The 17,373-nt window shown below is 46.5% G+C and overlaps 1 protein-coding gene across 1 annotated transcript in view; it reads left to right on the plus strand.

The window, feature by feature from the left end:
- The window catches only part of SP1 (Sp1 transcription factor), a 92,685-nt gene that overhangs the window by 3,972 nt on the left and 71,340 nt on the right, over positions 1-17,373 (plus strand). Inside the window, exons 2-3 of the mRNA XM_085654676.1 lie at positions 6,440-6,618; positions 8,066-9,524. Coding sequence (XP_085510802.1) covers positions 6,440-6,618; positions 8,066-9,524 — 1,638 coding nt within the window. The remainder of the gene's footprint in view (positions 1-6,439; positions 6,619-8,065; positions 9,525-17,373) is intronic.

Consider the following 17,373-nt stretch of genomic DNA (forward strand, 5'->3'; position numbering starts at 1 on the left):
ATAACCGCTAAACGATTGATAACCAAGAGATGGAAACATAAAGACCGTCCAGGGGCACCCCATTGGTTGAAATCCCTAGAGGTCTGGGCGCAGGCGGAGAGCATTATTCTGCATAGGGAGGAAACGGCAGGGCTGCGCAAATTCCCCATCGCGCAGGCCTGGGATGAACTTTTAAAAACCCTCATACAAGCTAATGCTACGCCACATACGCCTCCTACGCAGCAGGCGGAGGTGGATGCCTAACAAGTAGTCTGGGTAAGAATGGGCGGGCTGTGCATGCAAGACGTCGTAAGTCACAGCTGTCAAGTTCAGTAATGACCCCACATTCCATCACAGTGATCCATAGACAAAACTCCAGATACACGACACCTCATTGCTTGTATGCCCTCACACAACACAGGAAGAGCATCTCATACCCGCTATGCACACATGACTCTTGGCACAACCCTACTCGGAAGGCGCAAAACCCGGCATATACACGCTCTGTTAGATACTTGATGTCTCTCATTCTCTTTTTATTTATTCATTTATTATTTTTATATACATTTATCTTCCTTTCGTTAGTTGTGGTTCAAATAAGACAAGAGGAGAGGGTGCGCCTGTTGTAAAACGAGGTAGTATCGGTGAGGCCTGCACAAATACCATGACTACATTTGTCCTTCACTGGGAGCCAAACACCCCATTGTAGTGCTGGACTCTAAGAGGGTAGCGTTGCAGAGCAGTCTATGGCTTATTCAAGGGAGGTGGTGTGGGGTATTAATCGCCATTTACCAGTACGTAGAAATAACACTCAAAAATTGATTGCCGAGTCTGTACTTTGCTTTATAAAAGGAAGAGTACATTTATTAAACACACACACACTACTCAATACTATGCACCAATTTACAAATATACATAAGCTGTTGGAATTACTTTGTGACATTGCATAACATTTCCACCCCTCCCTCAGGGAGGTGGGGTTCAGTACCACCACTTCCATGTATGCACATCATCTTGCCCCCTAATGCAGTGGGTTGAACATAACCTGGAGTGAGGGCCTTGCCCACTGGCTCCATCCCACTGGCGACCCACCCCCTTTATATCAACAAGCTTTTTAAAATGGGCACACCTGCCATGTTGACACATAACCCTGACTCAGCATCTCATACTGACCATACAGTATACACCTCCTACATCTTGGGGACTAACAGTCTGGGTTGTTCTTCACTTAACACAGCAGCAAGAATACATGTTTAAGCCTCACTTAAAATGACAGTACTTATAGCTGATAACCATTATACTGCATTGCAATTAAAGCCCCTGAAAGGCATCACAGTTATAATCACAGGATTAAGCATATACAGTCAGACACCCCAGCAGTAATGTCCCGACATAACCCCATATTGCTTATCACTTCACATTACACACAAGACTGTCAGTCCTTCAAAAGAAATAACATTGGTAAATGCACTTCTCGTGCAATTGCACCCCGTCACCCCCAGGGGATGCACTTCTCCAGACATCCCCAGCTCGTCCCTTCATACCTTGGTGCAGTCCCTAACTCACCCCCAGCTGAAGAACAAAAGTTCCAGCCACAGGATGCTGTTGTTGCAAAGCTGAGCCCTTGAGGGGTTGTTTCTTTCAAGTCTCCCAGAGACTTAGAGGGGACTTCACTTCATGTTGGGGGAGACTGCACAACTCCTGCAACTCCCCATAACCTTTGTAAACACTTAGCTGTGACCCCGTCCTCATGTGGCCACCCCAACTCAGAGCACAATCATTGGGGACGCATGTACTGAAGGTGTATAACAGGATTAATAAAAAAACAAGAACGTCTGCAGGGTGAGATGTTTTTAAGAATGCTGTAGCAGACTTGGATGAGTACTAGTCTTTGTGTGTTTGAATTGAACTTGATAGGTTTAATTTTTTCTAGAGGAAACCAGAAAAGTGAGCCCATTGATTAATGTTTCTGCACTGAAGAAATTAGCTATAATGTGTAGATTTGGGTCACTACATGACAAATTCATAAGGGACCAAATTATAATGCATGTGAATAACCAATTGCTACAAGAAAGGCTATGGCCTCATTGTGACTTGCAGTTGAGTGCAAGTAATTTCTGCCTTGCAAACAACTGAAATTACTAACCGCAGTGCAAAAGCTGCCTTGGAACAACTGTTAAAAGGGAAGTGTGTGGTTAGTAGAATTGTGCAGAACCAACGTTTTGAAAAGTGCTACGGCCACCAATTGGAATACAGATAAGGTGAAAGATGAGCAGAAGGGATTTGGCAAATCTAACTCAGAAGGAAGAAAGTGTTATCGTTGTGGCAGTTTAAACCGTCTTGCTTATAGTAAAACCTGCCCAGCAATTAATCAGAAGTGTGCAGCGTGTGGCATTAAAGGACATTTCGCGAGAGTGTGTAAGAGGTATTGTGATGTCCTGGTTAAATTGGTTAAGGAATCCATTTGGAAATCATCAGAAGATAACTCTAGTAGTTCAGAAGATGATTGCAGAAATACGTTGAAAGCTTGTGTTCTTTGTGTGAATGGTGATGTGAAGAAAATGTGTACCTGTTGTCAATTGATACAAGAAAAAAAGTTGGGTGAAATCTAATTGCGGATTGTGGCAGACTCTGGATCCCCATTCACTATTGTGAATGAGAGTGTTTGGAAGGAGAAGTTTGTAGGGAAATTAGAACATGAACACCCTCTCCCTGATATCTCCCCAGAAACGTTAATTAGGGAATGTATTCCCATGTTGAGATTCAGAATACTTACGTTTGAATTTGAAAATAGGAAGGCTACAGGAAATTGTATGTGGCCAAGGAGGGTCCATGTATTTTGGGATGGATGGACCAAAGGGAACTTGTTATTATTTGAATCCCAATAGCATGGAACAATGTTTGATAATGGATGATATGGAAACGTGCCCAAAGAGTATTCACAGGTATTTTTAGGAAAAATGTAAATGTTAAAAGGATTTTGCCATAAAACAATAAAAAAAAAAATAGATGCCATCTCTTGTGAGAGATGAAATGAATTTGTTAAACTGTTGAGTGCTGGTATTAGTGAGCGCGTGGAGGGGGCTGAATGGATTACGCCATTGGTGGTGGCAAGACAACCTAATGGTAAAATACGGTTATGTGTAGATTTGAGGGCTTTGAACAGGAATATTATCATAGAGAGATTTCCTCTCCTAAAAATAAAATGTTGTCACTGACCTAAGATATGCAGTGATTTGCGGCAATAGATCTTTCCTCTGCATACCTTCAAGTTCCATTGCACCACGAGAGTAAGTTTTGACTGCATTCATGACACCTATGGGTTGGTTATGTTTCGTCAGCATACCATCTAGGCTAGCCTCGGGCGTCCTTCTTTCAAAAACAAGCATTTGCAATGTAATCTGTCTTGTCTATCGGACCGTAAATATTTTTAGCTATGCAGCACATTAGCCTAGGTGCTGAAACATCTACTGTTCTTTAGCATGGAGGGAAAGTAAGCACCAAACTGCGTGACACACCAGGTATGGGAACACATGGACAGAAATTTTGCCTTTCAGCGGGAAATGGTATAGTCCAAAGCTCTGTTTTTAATCTCACTGAGAATACAAGATTTGAAAAAAAATATATTGTCTACGGGTACTCATGGAAGACAATTTCTATGGGCTGGAATCTAGAGAATGCAAAAGTGATAACGGTATTTTACTGACCTCTGCTGATCGTTTTCTATCAAAACAGTTAAATAGAGGCAGTTGAACAGAAAGTCCCTAAGCGGAAGCAGACCAGTCCTAGGGCTGATCTCCAGAGCCCACAAAGTACATACACATATAAGTATATAGAAGAGGTTTCGAATGCTCTCCTTAATGAATGGTTCATTTGCTTGAAAGAAACAAGGGGACCTTGTTCTTCCAGGACAATACATTAGTCATGGGAGGTAAAAGGCAAGAGCATTAGAGGGAGAGAGAAGTCTGTAGGAAATTAAAAAATGTGGGTTAACGGCTGAAGCCCCGAAATTGAGATTTGCTGTACAATCTTTAAATTATGTTGGGCATGCAATTGCCAAGGAAGGTTTTAAACCTAAAATGGAGTTAGTGGAAGTGCTTAAGAATGCACCCACATCAACTAAAAAATAAAAATTAAGGTCCTTTTTAGGACTATTTGAAATTTATTCGAAGTTCGTCAGGAATTTTGCTGAAAAGACTTTCAATCTGAGACAACTTTTGAAGAACAAAGTTGAGTTTAAGTGGAATGAACTTTTGCAATCAATTTGAACAAATCTAATGAGAACTATGTTCTGCTAAAGTGCTTCGCGGTTTTGATCCAAAATTGAAGTGTGTTGTGACTACTGAAGCGAGTTGTAAAGGCCTGGGTGCAGTGTTGTCACAAAGGGTGCCTATACGTCCAGAGCATTGACTCTTGCTGAGGAACGCTATTCAGTGGTTGAAGAAGGAAATCTTGCTGTGGTGTGGGGTTTGGGAAGGTTCTGTCAGTTCATATGGGGTTTTGAGATTTTGGTCTGCTGTGAACATAAATCCTGACAAATTGCTTACTTTTGAAAAACTGTTAAAGGCCTCTCACTCCTAGAGTAGCTCATGTCTAAGATTGTTTGTTTGATTTTAATTATACATTACAATATATGCTAGGAGTTAAAAACAAAGTGGCGGAATGCCATTGAAGGAGGTGTCACAGGATGATTAGGAAGAGTTCAGTATAGCTTAGACGGAGTCTACGGGTGGAGTGGCAATAAATGAGCGAGTGGTGTGATGCTATGATGGAGTATTAAATGTTGAATTAATTTGTGAAGTGTGTTGTGGAAGGTTGGCTGGTGAATAGTTCGTTGGATTAGATGTTTTTCAGTTTCTGGGAATTTCCGGATGAGTTATTGGTGGTTGGCAATATCTTGATGAGAGGGACAAAAGTGGTCCCACCTAGTGTGACGATGTACTGTATTGTAGGTCTTTGCCATGAAGGTCATCTAGGAATCGTCAAGAGTAAAAGAAGAGTTAAGGAATACTATTGGTGGCCAGTAGAGCTAGTAACATTGAAAGGGTGGTGAGAGAATGTTTGGATTGTAGCATTGCGGATAAGTTCCAGGTTTTGTGTAAGCCTCCATTGTTTCTGTTTGTTTTTTCCAAAAGCTGAATAAAGTGATTTGGTTGGCTTGGGAAGTCATTGGGTTGGATATTAAGGGACGGGTTTTGAATGAAGATGGGTTTAATACTTTTCTGTTGACTACTGTGGATTATTTTTCTAAATGGCCAGAAATTCAATTTGTCGGGAGAGCAGATGGACAGGCCGTGGTAAGATTCAGGGATGAGATTTTTCAGAGAGAAGGGCTGCCTAAGAAGATAACTACAGACAATGGCTATTTATAAGAAGGTTTTCAACAAAAAACATAGATCTAAAGTTGGACTATTGTTTCCGATGAGGAAACCTGGATGTAACAGGAAGTGGGGGGGGGGGGGTCAGTTCCGTTAAGAATTGTAGCTGTGCTTTGAAATTCTGTCAAATTAAGTGATGGTAGGGTGTGTCATATGAGTAGAATATCTAAATTCAAAGGTGGATCTATGTTCAATGATCAGGCGAAAGATGTTCATGGAAAGGTTCAAGGAAGAAGTTGGTTGTGGTTGGAAGAGGATGTTTATCAAGATATTGAGAACAGGGACATTTGAGAAAGGGAAGAACTGAATGGATGGCATGATGTAGATGTGGACGAAGAAAGGAAAGAGGAATGAGTATGGTAGCATGAGTAGAAGTGGTTGTAGAGTACTATTAATGAATTACCTTAAGGATTTTTATTTCATAGTTTGTTTTTTCTTTATGTGACAATTTATTGTTCTCTCTTTAGGAACTGTATTACTATGCATGTATAGTGTTAATGTAAGATTTAACTTTATTCTCATTGAATTGTATTACAACTCATATGGTATTTCCTTGCAACATTTGGGATTTTTTACAATTTTGTTTGGTGTTATAAAAGGGTAAGATGTGTTGTGTTGAGGTATGTTGGTGTATTCTATATAGAATGTTATTAGCAAATGTTAGTTTGGAATGTGTATGTAATAGGTGGGGATAGAATGTTAACGGGAATTGGAGATGTTGGCAGTGTGGGGAGCAGATATTGTAACTACACCAAGACTCAAAGCTGGAAGTGGATTCATCTATATTGTCAGGGTATTCACTTCAACGACCCTCTATCACTGGAACTGGTTTTATGTGAATTTCAATTTCTCACTTCTGCTGTGCTGGGTAGGTAATTTCGAATGGAATATATATGTTCTTTGTTTTAGTTAAATACAACATTGTCCACCGTTTGCCATTTTGTTTCCACATTCAGATTCAGCAGTTAAAATGTGGTTGTTTCCAGATGTTTCCTACTGCGTGACCATTTTATTTTAGCCTCTTTCTAAATTTTGATTTATTAATGTTTCTTTCATGTTTTCCATATTGTTCCTATTTCTAGATATATATCTCTTTTCTGACCAGGACAATTCGGAAGACATGTCCGTTGTGAAGACTGAGCGCTTCCAGCAGAGTCAGAGCCAGCCGAGCCAGCAGCAGAACCAACAGCAGCAGAACAACCAGCAGCAGCAGAATCCACAACAGAACCAGGCTCAGCAGCAAAGCCAACCCAGAGGACAGGTGAGTAGCATGCTGCTGTTGGGGGGGGGGGAGAATCAGGCCACGTTTTAGCATCCCACAGCTTCTCAAGTCTTGGGTGATTGTTACAGAGACCATTTGACACTGAAATTGCCTCCTACGTAATGTCAGCCGTCCCAGAGACCCCTATGATGTGCCTTGGGTTTTGGTTTGCTCTTAGACATTTCTTACTAGTTCTAAGGCAAGATCGGTTTGATGTTACTTTTGAAGAAACTTGTTAATTTCGATAATGTGTGCATTTTAGGGTATCGCACTGTGATGCAAAGTGGCTTGCCTTGTTCTCCAAATGATCAGATCTGATCAAATACAACAACTTGCATTATCTGTGTCTCTCACTTTCGAGCTGATAGTTCAGCCAAAAGACAGTTGTTAAATGAGTTGTTGCCCTTAATTTTACAAAAAGGCAGGTGCTGCATATTAGTTTCATTATGTTCACCGTAGTATTATTTGCCAATATATCACTCTTTAGTGTTGTCTTTCTGTATTTAGCATGCCATGTGATGCCACTGTCATTTTTTGAAATGCGTGCATGTAAGATACCATGTATTTGTGTATGCCCACACTGGCAGTCGCAAGCACCTGCTTCTAGATGTGAACGAGCCAGAAAATTAACAGGGAGAACGGAGCCAAGCAGAGGATCTGACTGAGCTCGGGTTACAGTTGAGCCCTGAAATTGTGTGGCCCGTCAACTGTACAACAGATACCATATAAAATATATTATAGGCTGTTTAAAATTCTAAAATGTGTATTTCTTTAACAGGGAGAAGTGTTTTGGCTATTTAATCATGATATCCCTGCACTGAGAGGCATTTATTAAAAGGGAAAGTAAAAAAAAAATAATATTCAGCCTTCCCGCCACCGATGAGAACAATTTAATTAGTGAATTAAGAGACAAATGAATTGTTACGTGCACCCGATTATATGGCATAGATTCTTACAAGGGCAAAGTTTTAGTCTATTTAAATCGGGCACACAAGATGCTGAAATAGCACACCGCCTGATCTCACGTATTTCAGAGTGCTCAAATACAAAAAAGATAAAAGAAGCACAGTAAAATATGGCTTGAGCTTTCAGTGGCTCTCACCTTTTAGATTCCTCTTGCACCATCTGCACTCAGTGGGGAAAGTGGATACTGCCAGAGATGTGGTTGGCTTTGGTGCTTGTAACGAAATGGGGAAGACTAGGTCAGGAAACCAGATTTTATAGGGAGGACTCGCCTGCAACAGCCTGGTGTGTACTGGCTGCAGTGAAACTGCCGATGTTGGTCCTGCCACCGTCTGATGGATCACCTAGACCCTTCCAGTTGTGGTGTGCTGGTCTGATTCATTGCTTCTCTAATTTCTTGATCCTTGCAAGGTTTGTAGAATGCCCAGTGGATTAGGCCATTTTTGCCATGCTCTAATCTTTGTACTTTTCCTTTGGTTTATAGGACTCCCAGCCGTCGCCTTTGGCGCTGCTGGCCGCTACGTGCAGCAGGATTGAGTCTCCAAATGGAACCGCTGGCCAGGGGCAGCAGGGCTCCCAAGAGCTCGAATTGTCAAATGCACAGATCACCCAGACAGCCAATGGCAGCTGGCAGATCATCTCCACAACTGGTGGGACAACTGCTTCTAAAGAAGGCTCTGGAGATTCTGCTTCAAAGAACCGTACAATGGCACCTGGGCAGTTTGTGGTTACAGCTGCACCCAATCTGCAGAACCAGCAAATGCTGGCTGGTCTACCCGGAATGATGTCCAATATTCAATACCAAGTGATCCCACAGTTCCAGACTGTTGACGGGCAGCAACTACAGTTTACCACAGGCCCAACACAGCTAAACGTGCAGCAGGATGCATCGGGTCAGTTTCAAATCGTCCCTGGAAATAACCAGCAGATCATAACAACTAATCGAGCCGGAGCAGGTAACCTTATCGCTGCCATGCCAAATATACTTCAGCAAGGTGTTCCTATTCAAGGAGTTAACCTCACCAACAATGTTCTCTCAGGACAGGCCCAATATTTGGCTAATCTCCCCCTATCTTTAAATGGGAATATCACGCTACTGCCTGTGAACAGTATGGGGGCAGCAACCTTGGCACCCAGTTCAAACGCAGTTACGATAAACAACAGCAGCTCTCAGGACAGCAGCTCCCAGCCTGCAACATCTGGGTCTGCCATAAGCTCTTCCCAGCTAACATCACAGGCCAACTCTGGCACCTACTTCACTAATGCCAATAGCTTTGCCAGCACCAGCAGCAGCAGTATGAATTTTACTACCAGCAGCAGTACCACCACAGGCTCAAACACCCAGGTCCAGACCCCTCAGAGGTCTGGTAGTCTACAAAATTTAGTCAGCGACGCCATACAGATACAACAGGCCAGTCTGGCGCTCCAGCAGAGCCTGCAGAAAGACGCAGAGCAGCAGCAGCAGCAGCAGCAGCAGCAACAGATTCTCATTCAGCCCCAGCTCCTTCAAGGGGGAAACACCATACAGACCCTCCAAGCGGCTCAGCTATCAGGCCAGACATTCACAACCCAGGCAATCTCACAGGATGCCCTTCAGAACTTTCCATTTCAGGCACTCTCCAATTCTGGCCCCATCATTATCCGAACACCCACAGTGGGGCCCAATGGACAGGTGACTTGGCAGACCATTCAGCTGCAGAATCTCCAGGTCCAAAATCCACAGACCCAGACCATCACCCTTACCCCAATGCAGGGCATGTCACTGGGCCAGGCCGGGAGCACCCAGACACTCTCAACCATGCCTGCTGGCACAGTTACCCTGAATCCAGCACAGTTGTCCTCCATTCCCGGCCTGCAGGCCATCAGTCTGGGTTCCCTGGGAGCTTCTGGGATCCAGGTCCACCAGCTGCAGGGGATGCCGCTCACCATCACAAATGCCACAGGTAAGAGGAATGTCAAACTTGTGGAGCTAGACATTCATTTTGCCATTACAATTCCTGAAGCTCTTGCTTTTCCTTTAAGCACTTTCGAATCCTATAGATGCTAATATGCAGTTGAGTCCTTTCAGTTGAGAAGTGTTGCAAAAAGTGATCTCCCAGTGAAAGTGTTACGGTTTTCTGTTAATCCAGTCCGGCACAGCCATGATTAATTCACTAATCTATTCAGCCGGTATTGGCACACATAAAAGTCTGTACATCCACCATCGCAATTGTCATCTGGTAGCACACTATTTTGGCCTCCCATCCAACTTTTAAGACGCCCATATATTTTGATAGGTCAACAGCAAGACTCTGGTAGCACTCGCAAAAGGGGTAGGTCGTCCGAGTCTAGCAAGATTGTTGCTTTCTGCACCTTTGGCGATGTTCTGCTAATCTACCACTGATGGAATGCATTTTTTACTTCTTTTCTGGAGTCCGTTGATGTAAATGCTGGAACTTCTAAGACATTATATTTTTGACGGCAGACCTTTAAATGGGGGTATTTGAACTTTGTACCACCTATCTCAAAGCCTATTACATTCTGTAAAAACCTTTATGAATACTTGAGTGCTATATACTTCCTCTGTGATGCTTCTTACCCAGAGTCACATGTCTGTTATCAGTCTCTCATCTTGAAGTATTTGGCCCCTACAGAGGATTCTGGTTAAAAATGAGTGGTCTTCAGTGTACAATCCCTTGGCACCTGGCATGACCTCTCTTGGGGAAGAAATTTTAACGGTACGTTCCTCTGCCACCACTGCCTGAATCCATTGATAAGGTGGTTTGGAGTTCATCCTCTGGATTTGATCAGGTGTGTGATTTTCCAGGTAATTCCTTTGGCAGAATTATCTTTGTGAGAAAAAGATACAAAAACATTTTTGGTATGGAGTATTGTAGCTATTCTCTGGACCGCCACGAAAAGTCATTGAACAGAAGCCAACCACTGCATCCCTCTGTGTCCCAGGATTTTGTGTTCAACTCAAAAGGTATGAAGAATACTCTGAGAAGGATACCAATTGGAGAGGCTTGGTTTTGCATGGTTGAGATATGATGTAGTGGTCAAGTTGACAGAAGTTCCAAGAGCGGAGTTCTTGTCCTGACTTCACCTTTAGATCCCGGTATCCCATTTTTCTTACCATTGCCAGAAGCTAAAAAGCTCTCTTCATTTGTTTAAACTTTGTACCACTTTCTAATTAAGGATTTAGTAGTAGATAAAGGGCCTAGTGGAGTATGGTCCTACCATGTACGGGTGCCACATCTTTGGTTTAGTGTATTTGTGTTGTAATAAGTGTGGATTGCTTCAGAATCCTTGATACCTTTGCCACAAGTGCTACGTCATAATTGTTCTGTACACAGCATCCCATGGTTTCAAATCCTATGATCATGTGCGGTATTGTGTGTCTTCTGGTGGGTGCATCTGGACTTTGTAATGTCAGTCCTGGACACTGAGCAGGAAGCACACTTTCTGCTGATAGGGCTTATATTGAAATATACATGTAACCTTATTAGTTAAATATAAAGTGTCAATCGACTTAGTTGCTGTAAAGGTTTGACTACTTATTGCTATATTTTAAAGAGTTTTGTGATTATTTACTGCTTAGTATTCTGATTCAAACATGTGAATATATGAAAGATCCAGTGTTGGTAAAGAAATTAGTTACTTACCTGTGACTCCAGTTCTCTGACATCAGAATCCTTCATATTTCTCATGTGGCCGTTCCTTCCTCTCTGTGGTCAGAAACTCATTCATTACATACTCTTCTCCAGTTTGTGCTTTGAAATCAGAGCTATTGTGTCCTCTGGGGAGTAGGAGAGCTGACACTTCCACCTCATTGGCAATAGATGATTACCCATGTTTTCTCTCTGGTTGAAAGTGTATTTAAGGAAAGACTTTTCAGGGATAATTGTGGCTGCCTTGCCATTTTGATGTTTTTCAGTATAATGGCGTTAGCGTTGGATTTGCATTGTTTGAGCCATCTGTCCTTTGCTCGAGATGGACTTTGCATGGCGTAAGATGTCAGTTTTGTAACAGTTCTTGCTTATTTGCATACAAAAATAAAGGTGGGTGTCATCAACATGGAAGTCCATGGCTGAAAGCCTTTGGTTCCTCTGCAAATCGGTAACCAGTGTAAAGATTGAAATTCATCAAGTTTGCTCATTGTTTTGATTGTTCAAAAATGACCTAAACCAGTTTTAATATTTTCTGACGGTATGAGCATAACATTCGGGCAGCTACAAACTTGTCAGGAGTAAGATCATTGTTGAGAAATCCTGCGTCTTCCAGTCCCCATATAAAGGACGAAAGGCATGAATCAAGCTCTCGAAACCATGCTCTGGGTACCCAGACAGATAATGTGGTTAAAAAAAAAGTACAATAGTCTGGGGAGGGCTACCATTTTTAACAGAGCGATCCTTCCTGCCACGGATATAGGGAGTTTCCCTCAGAAGGCCATGTTGTCCTCTCATGACCGCAACGACCCTCCTATGTTCCCTTCCTGGATGTCTAACGGCGAGTGGTATACTTTTATTCAGTGGAATCACCAGTGCCTCTCGGGTGGTCTTTGGCAGGATTTCCTCCTCCCCGGCCACTGTGTACAGCTCCACCAGCCAGGGGGCCAGTTCTTCCATATAGGTGGCATAGAACTCCATAGGGCCTAGTGGGGTATGGTCCTACCATGTACGGGTGCCACATCTTTGGTTTAGTGTATTTGTATTGTAATAAGTGTGGATTGCTTCAGAATCTGTTACCAGGGTCTTGCCTCTGGCTAGTCGTCTAATCGCTGCCCTAACCTCGTTTTCAGCTCCCAGTTGATCCGCCTCATCGTCGGTGTGTGGGTGGGAAGCCGGTCCAGGAATTCCTGTGTTCTTTCCCTCTCGGATCCCTGACCTCTTACACAAGCGTTTATAATATTTGAGGAACCTATTGTTTAACTCAGCCTGCCTTTACAGGGGGTGTCCTGTTCGGTCAGCCACTTCAAATATATATTTACCTCTACGGGCCGGGTTGGCCAGCCAGGACATTAGTCTGCCCACTTTATCCCTCTCCGCATGGTTACGATCCATGTATGTTTCATAGTCGAAACATCACAATCGTTCTTCCTGGGCTGCTACTTCCCCCTTCGCATCCAAGAGTTTCTGGCGGAGCTCCGGGCGTTGTCTCTGTCTCTCAATACTCGGTCTGCCCTTTCCACATCTGTAATTAATGACCGCTGTACCCTCATGGATGTCGCCATTTTTTGGGGGGGTAAATATTTTTATTTGCATTTAAACACTCAAAAAGCAGTACAATCAACAACTATCCCTTGCCTGGGCATGTCAATATACTACTCCCATCATATAAACGTCCCATTTATGAGCCCGCAGTATATGGGGTAAAGCGTTGCCCCCCCAGCAACCTTGCAGGATAATCCTTAGAAGCCCACCACCCGGCGTCCACCCGTAGGCATACCATGTACTCGCAGAGCGCGGAGTCCCCATGCAGGAGGTACCCCCGTGTAATTGGAGCAACCAAACAAGATTCAAACTACCCCATGCTACGACCCTCCCCCCCCCCCCCCCCCCCCTATACCCCCCCCCCCCCCACACCGGCATGACTGCTTGACAGGATACATGGCAAGACACTCAAGTCTTGGACTCTACATCCCTGACCTTCCCAACCCAGGACCACCGACCACCCAGTTGTGCTATTTCCTAATCCCAAAGCTCCTCCCTAGTCAGATGCAGGGGAGGCCGGAGCCTGCCCGACCTCTGCATCAGAGGCCCCATCCCCAACAGGGTCAGCAACTTTCAAGAGTTCCACCAATACACCCCAAGCTCGGGCCGACTCCAACACCCTATCACTATGAGCCCGGGTAGCCGACTGCGTTCGAAGGACCGCCTCGCAGTCTGCCCACCGAGTAAATTCTGCCCTCCACTTCTGCAAACGTGGTCCTCGTTGCAACTTCCAGTTAGCAGTTATTTCCCGCTTGGCTAATACCAGCCCTAGGTCAATAAATTTACTAGTCAGTTTATTCTTAGAGGTGTGGGGGAACCAATGCAATAAGCTCGGGCTGATAACAAAGTCAATCTCCCTGTCCGTGATAGTGCATAACAATGTCCACACACCCCGCCAGTAGTCCCTAATCTGAGGGCAACCCCAAAGCATGTGGCAGAGGTCAGCACCCTCCACCCGACAGCGGGGGCAGGGCGCCGTGAGAGTATGGAAATAACTCTGAATCTTAGCTGGGGTAAGATAAGCTCGGTGCAAAATAAAGAATTGAATCTGCTGAAAACGAGCATTCCTAGAACATTTCCAAGGGCGCTCTAGCAATTCGGCCCACACTCTATCGGGAATAACCCGTTCAAGATCCTCCTCCCAGCGCTGCTTTAACCTGTCAAGAGGGGTCAGTCTTTCCGTCGTCATCTGCCGATATAAACACGTAACCGCTTTGAGTGTGCCCGTCGCCAATACCATATACTGGCAAGAAATGGAGGTCTGTGGCTCCGACAAGCCTCTCCGCCACCGACGCTGAATAGCCGACACCAGGGCCGAGTGAAGCAGGTAATCCCCACATGGCAGTCCATAACGCTCATGAACAGAGTCATAAGGCAGAAGCACGCCATCCTCGTATAGATCCCCTATCGTCATCAACCCCGCGTCGCACCATCCCGACAACGCCGCCCAGTTGCCCCCATGCGGAAGCTGCTGGCACATCAATAGAGGTATCTCGGGCGCATAAGGACGGGCGATCCGCGCTCTCTGCTGACTCCTGGACCAACACTGCCGAAAAGTCTGTACCTCAGCAGGCAAATCCCCCACGCGGAGCGGCTGCTGCAGGATTATCTTTGCCAGGATAGGGGCCGGAATCCGCCCCCTCGCCGATTTCCCCTGAACTCTTGAGCCACGGCCTGGGTCAGCCACTGCAATTGAGCAGCTAAGTAATAAGTCTCTAGATCGAGTACCGCCAGGCCGCCCTCCCCCCGCGGTCTCATCAGCTTGTGCAAAGCTACCCGACGTCTGCCAGAGTTCCATAAGAACCCCGTGATCATCTGCTGGAGCCATTTAAACGTTAACGCTGGGACACAGACTGGCAGCGTCCTGAAGTAATATAGCAGCCGAGGGAGTGCCACCATCTTGAGAAGAGCCACTCGTCCCATCAGGGAGAGTGGCAGCGTCTGCCAGAAGTCCATAGTACCTCGAAGGCCACGCACCGCACTGCCGACGTTACCCTCCACTAGGTCCGCGCGGTCATGATAAATGCGCGTCCCTAAATATGTTATGCAAGTATATTCCCAGCTGACCCCCTCCGTAGAGCAGGGGCCTCCCGCCTTTCTGGAAGCGGGGGAAGAGGCACGACTTAGCCCAATTCACCTTCAGGCCTGCCAAGCCCTCCAGACAACCCAGCAATCTCTTGTCTCCCTCCAGATCACCCTGGGTATTGCTTAAAAAGAGGAGGAGGTCATCCGCATATAACGCGATATAGTGGGTATCATCGTTCACCTGGAGGCCCTCGAACCAACCTCCCCTTCGGGCCTGAGCCGCCAGCGGCTCAATGGCTAGCGCGAACAGCAGTGGCGATAAGGGGCACCCTTGGTGCGTTCCCCTGCCCACCGCGCACGGGGGGGACACCAGTCCCCCCCCGTTCTAGTTCGGGCCGTGGATCCCCTGTATAACAGCTCCGTCCAAGACACAAAGCGATCCCCCAGGCCAAAGGCACGCAGAACCCGGTACAAATACGGCCATTCCAAGCTGTCAAAGGCCTTTTCCATGTCGACCGAGAAAATGGTGGCAGTTTGCGAACTATTCGACATAGCCTCTAGCACACGTAGGAGACGCCGTACATTACCGGCCGTATCACGCCTGGGGATGAACCCTGCTTGATCTCCGTGCACCAGCCGAGTCATGTAGGGCAGAAGTCGAGAGGCCAATATCCGACTTAGGATCTTATAATCGGCGGTGAGCATTGCCAGCGGGCGGTATGCGGCCACATCAGAGGGGGACTTCCCAGGCTTCAACAAAGGCACAATCAGCGTCTCCCGCATCGTAGCAGGGAGCCTGCCCGCAGCCCGTGACTGATTATAGAGGGATACCAGCCGAGGCGCCAAGACATCAGCATAGGCCGCGTAAAATTCAATAGGGTGCCCATCCACTCCGGGGGACTTTTTCCGTGCCATATGCTTAATCGCCCCTCGGACCTCCCCAAGCGTAACCTCCTGGCCCAAGATGTCCGCCTCCCCTTTGTTGTGGGCTGGCAAATCGCCACCAACCAGGAAATGCTCCAGCCGGTTGTCGTCTAAGGCTACTCTACTGGTATACAGTGTCTCGTAGTAGCCAGCGAATATGGCGTTTATACCTTGCTGGGTATAACACAATTCCCCTGTTGGGCCCGTCAGCGCTAATATAGGGCCCGACTGCTTCAAGGGATTCGCAAGCCACGCCAACAACGCACCAGACTTATCTCGCTCCGCATGAGCTCTGGCCAGATATCGCTTATGGTCGTAAGAACGTAGCCTCTCCACCGCCACCGCCTCGCGGGCCTCCAATAGGTCCCCCTGCCTCTCCGGGTGTTCTGGACGATCACACTCTAGGACGCGCAGGCGCTGGTCAGCGGCGTCAATGTCCTTAAGGAGGTCCCTCCGCACCCCTATTTTCTGCGCAATACAGAGCCCCCTCGCTACCACCTTGAAGGCGTCCCATTCCACCGCCAGTGTGGAGGCAGTGCCCTCATTCTCCCGGAAGTACCGAGACACCCCCTCGCCGATCGCATCGCGATAGACCGGATCGTCCAACAGCTCCGGATTGAGCCGCCACGCAGACACGGGCGGACGCCGCGGGGCCCAACGCAGCCTCAACAGGGGATTATGATCTGTCAAGGTTCTGGACAAATATTCGCTGTTCTGGACTGCCACGTGTATGTCAGGGGAACAAAGCACTGCATCCAACCGCACATGCAAGTCATGAATCGGGGAGAAAAAGGAGTAATCCCTCTCATCCGGGTGGCGCTCCCTCCAAGTATCCACCAACCCCCAATTGGCCTGCCATGCACCGCGGGCCCTGGCTGCCCCAACAGACGGCGCTATCAAAAGCGGCGGGTGGGACCTGTCAAGCGCAACATCTGTCACCGAGTTAAAATCACCCCCAAGCATGAGTGGGCCAGCCAAGAACGAGGAAAGCCTACTGGATAGTGAATCAAAGAAGGCCTGTTGCCCAGTATTTGGGGCGTAAATACTACCCAGGGTAAGGTCCCGCCCATCTAGCCTGCCCTGCACTAGCACATACCGCCCCTCCGGGTCCACGATCTGTTGCGCCATCTGGAAGGGGACACCAGCCCTGATCCACACCAGCACTCCCCGTGCAAATGCCGAAAAGGAGGTGTGGTACACTTGCCCCCTCCATCTGCGGCGGAGCGCCAATCCCTCGCCACCCGCAATATGTGTCTCTTGGAGGAACGCCACATGCACCCCCCGCCTGATCAGGTATGCGTGAATCTTATGTCGTCTACTCATGATATGCAAGCCCCGTACATTCCACGTTATGCACTTTAGGTCATTCAGTGTACCCATGTTTTGTAATACATCCAGTGTCTCAAGGTCAGCTCACTGCAGTCATGCCGGAAACCCCGAAAAACATCCCATAACTCCCCAACCCCCCTCCCAAGGACAGTTACCTCCAAACTAGTACCCATCCAAACATCCTGTAACTGATTGCGCATCCCTCCGACTACTTCAGAGGTAAGGGTGGACAAAGTTGGCCCAGGGTGGACACCCCGATCAGCCAGCCATCAACCGCCTAGAGAAAAACCACCCTCCCAAAAGCCTCCCAACTCGCATATGA

Source organism: Triturus cristatus, chromosome 4_1 (genome assembly GCF_964204655.1).
Source record: "Triturus cristatus chromosome 4_1, aTriCri1.1, whole genome shotgun sequence".
Classification (NCBI taxonomy): Eukaryota; Metazoa; Chordata; class Amphibia; order Caudata; family Salamandridae; genus Triturus; species Triturus cristatus.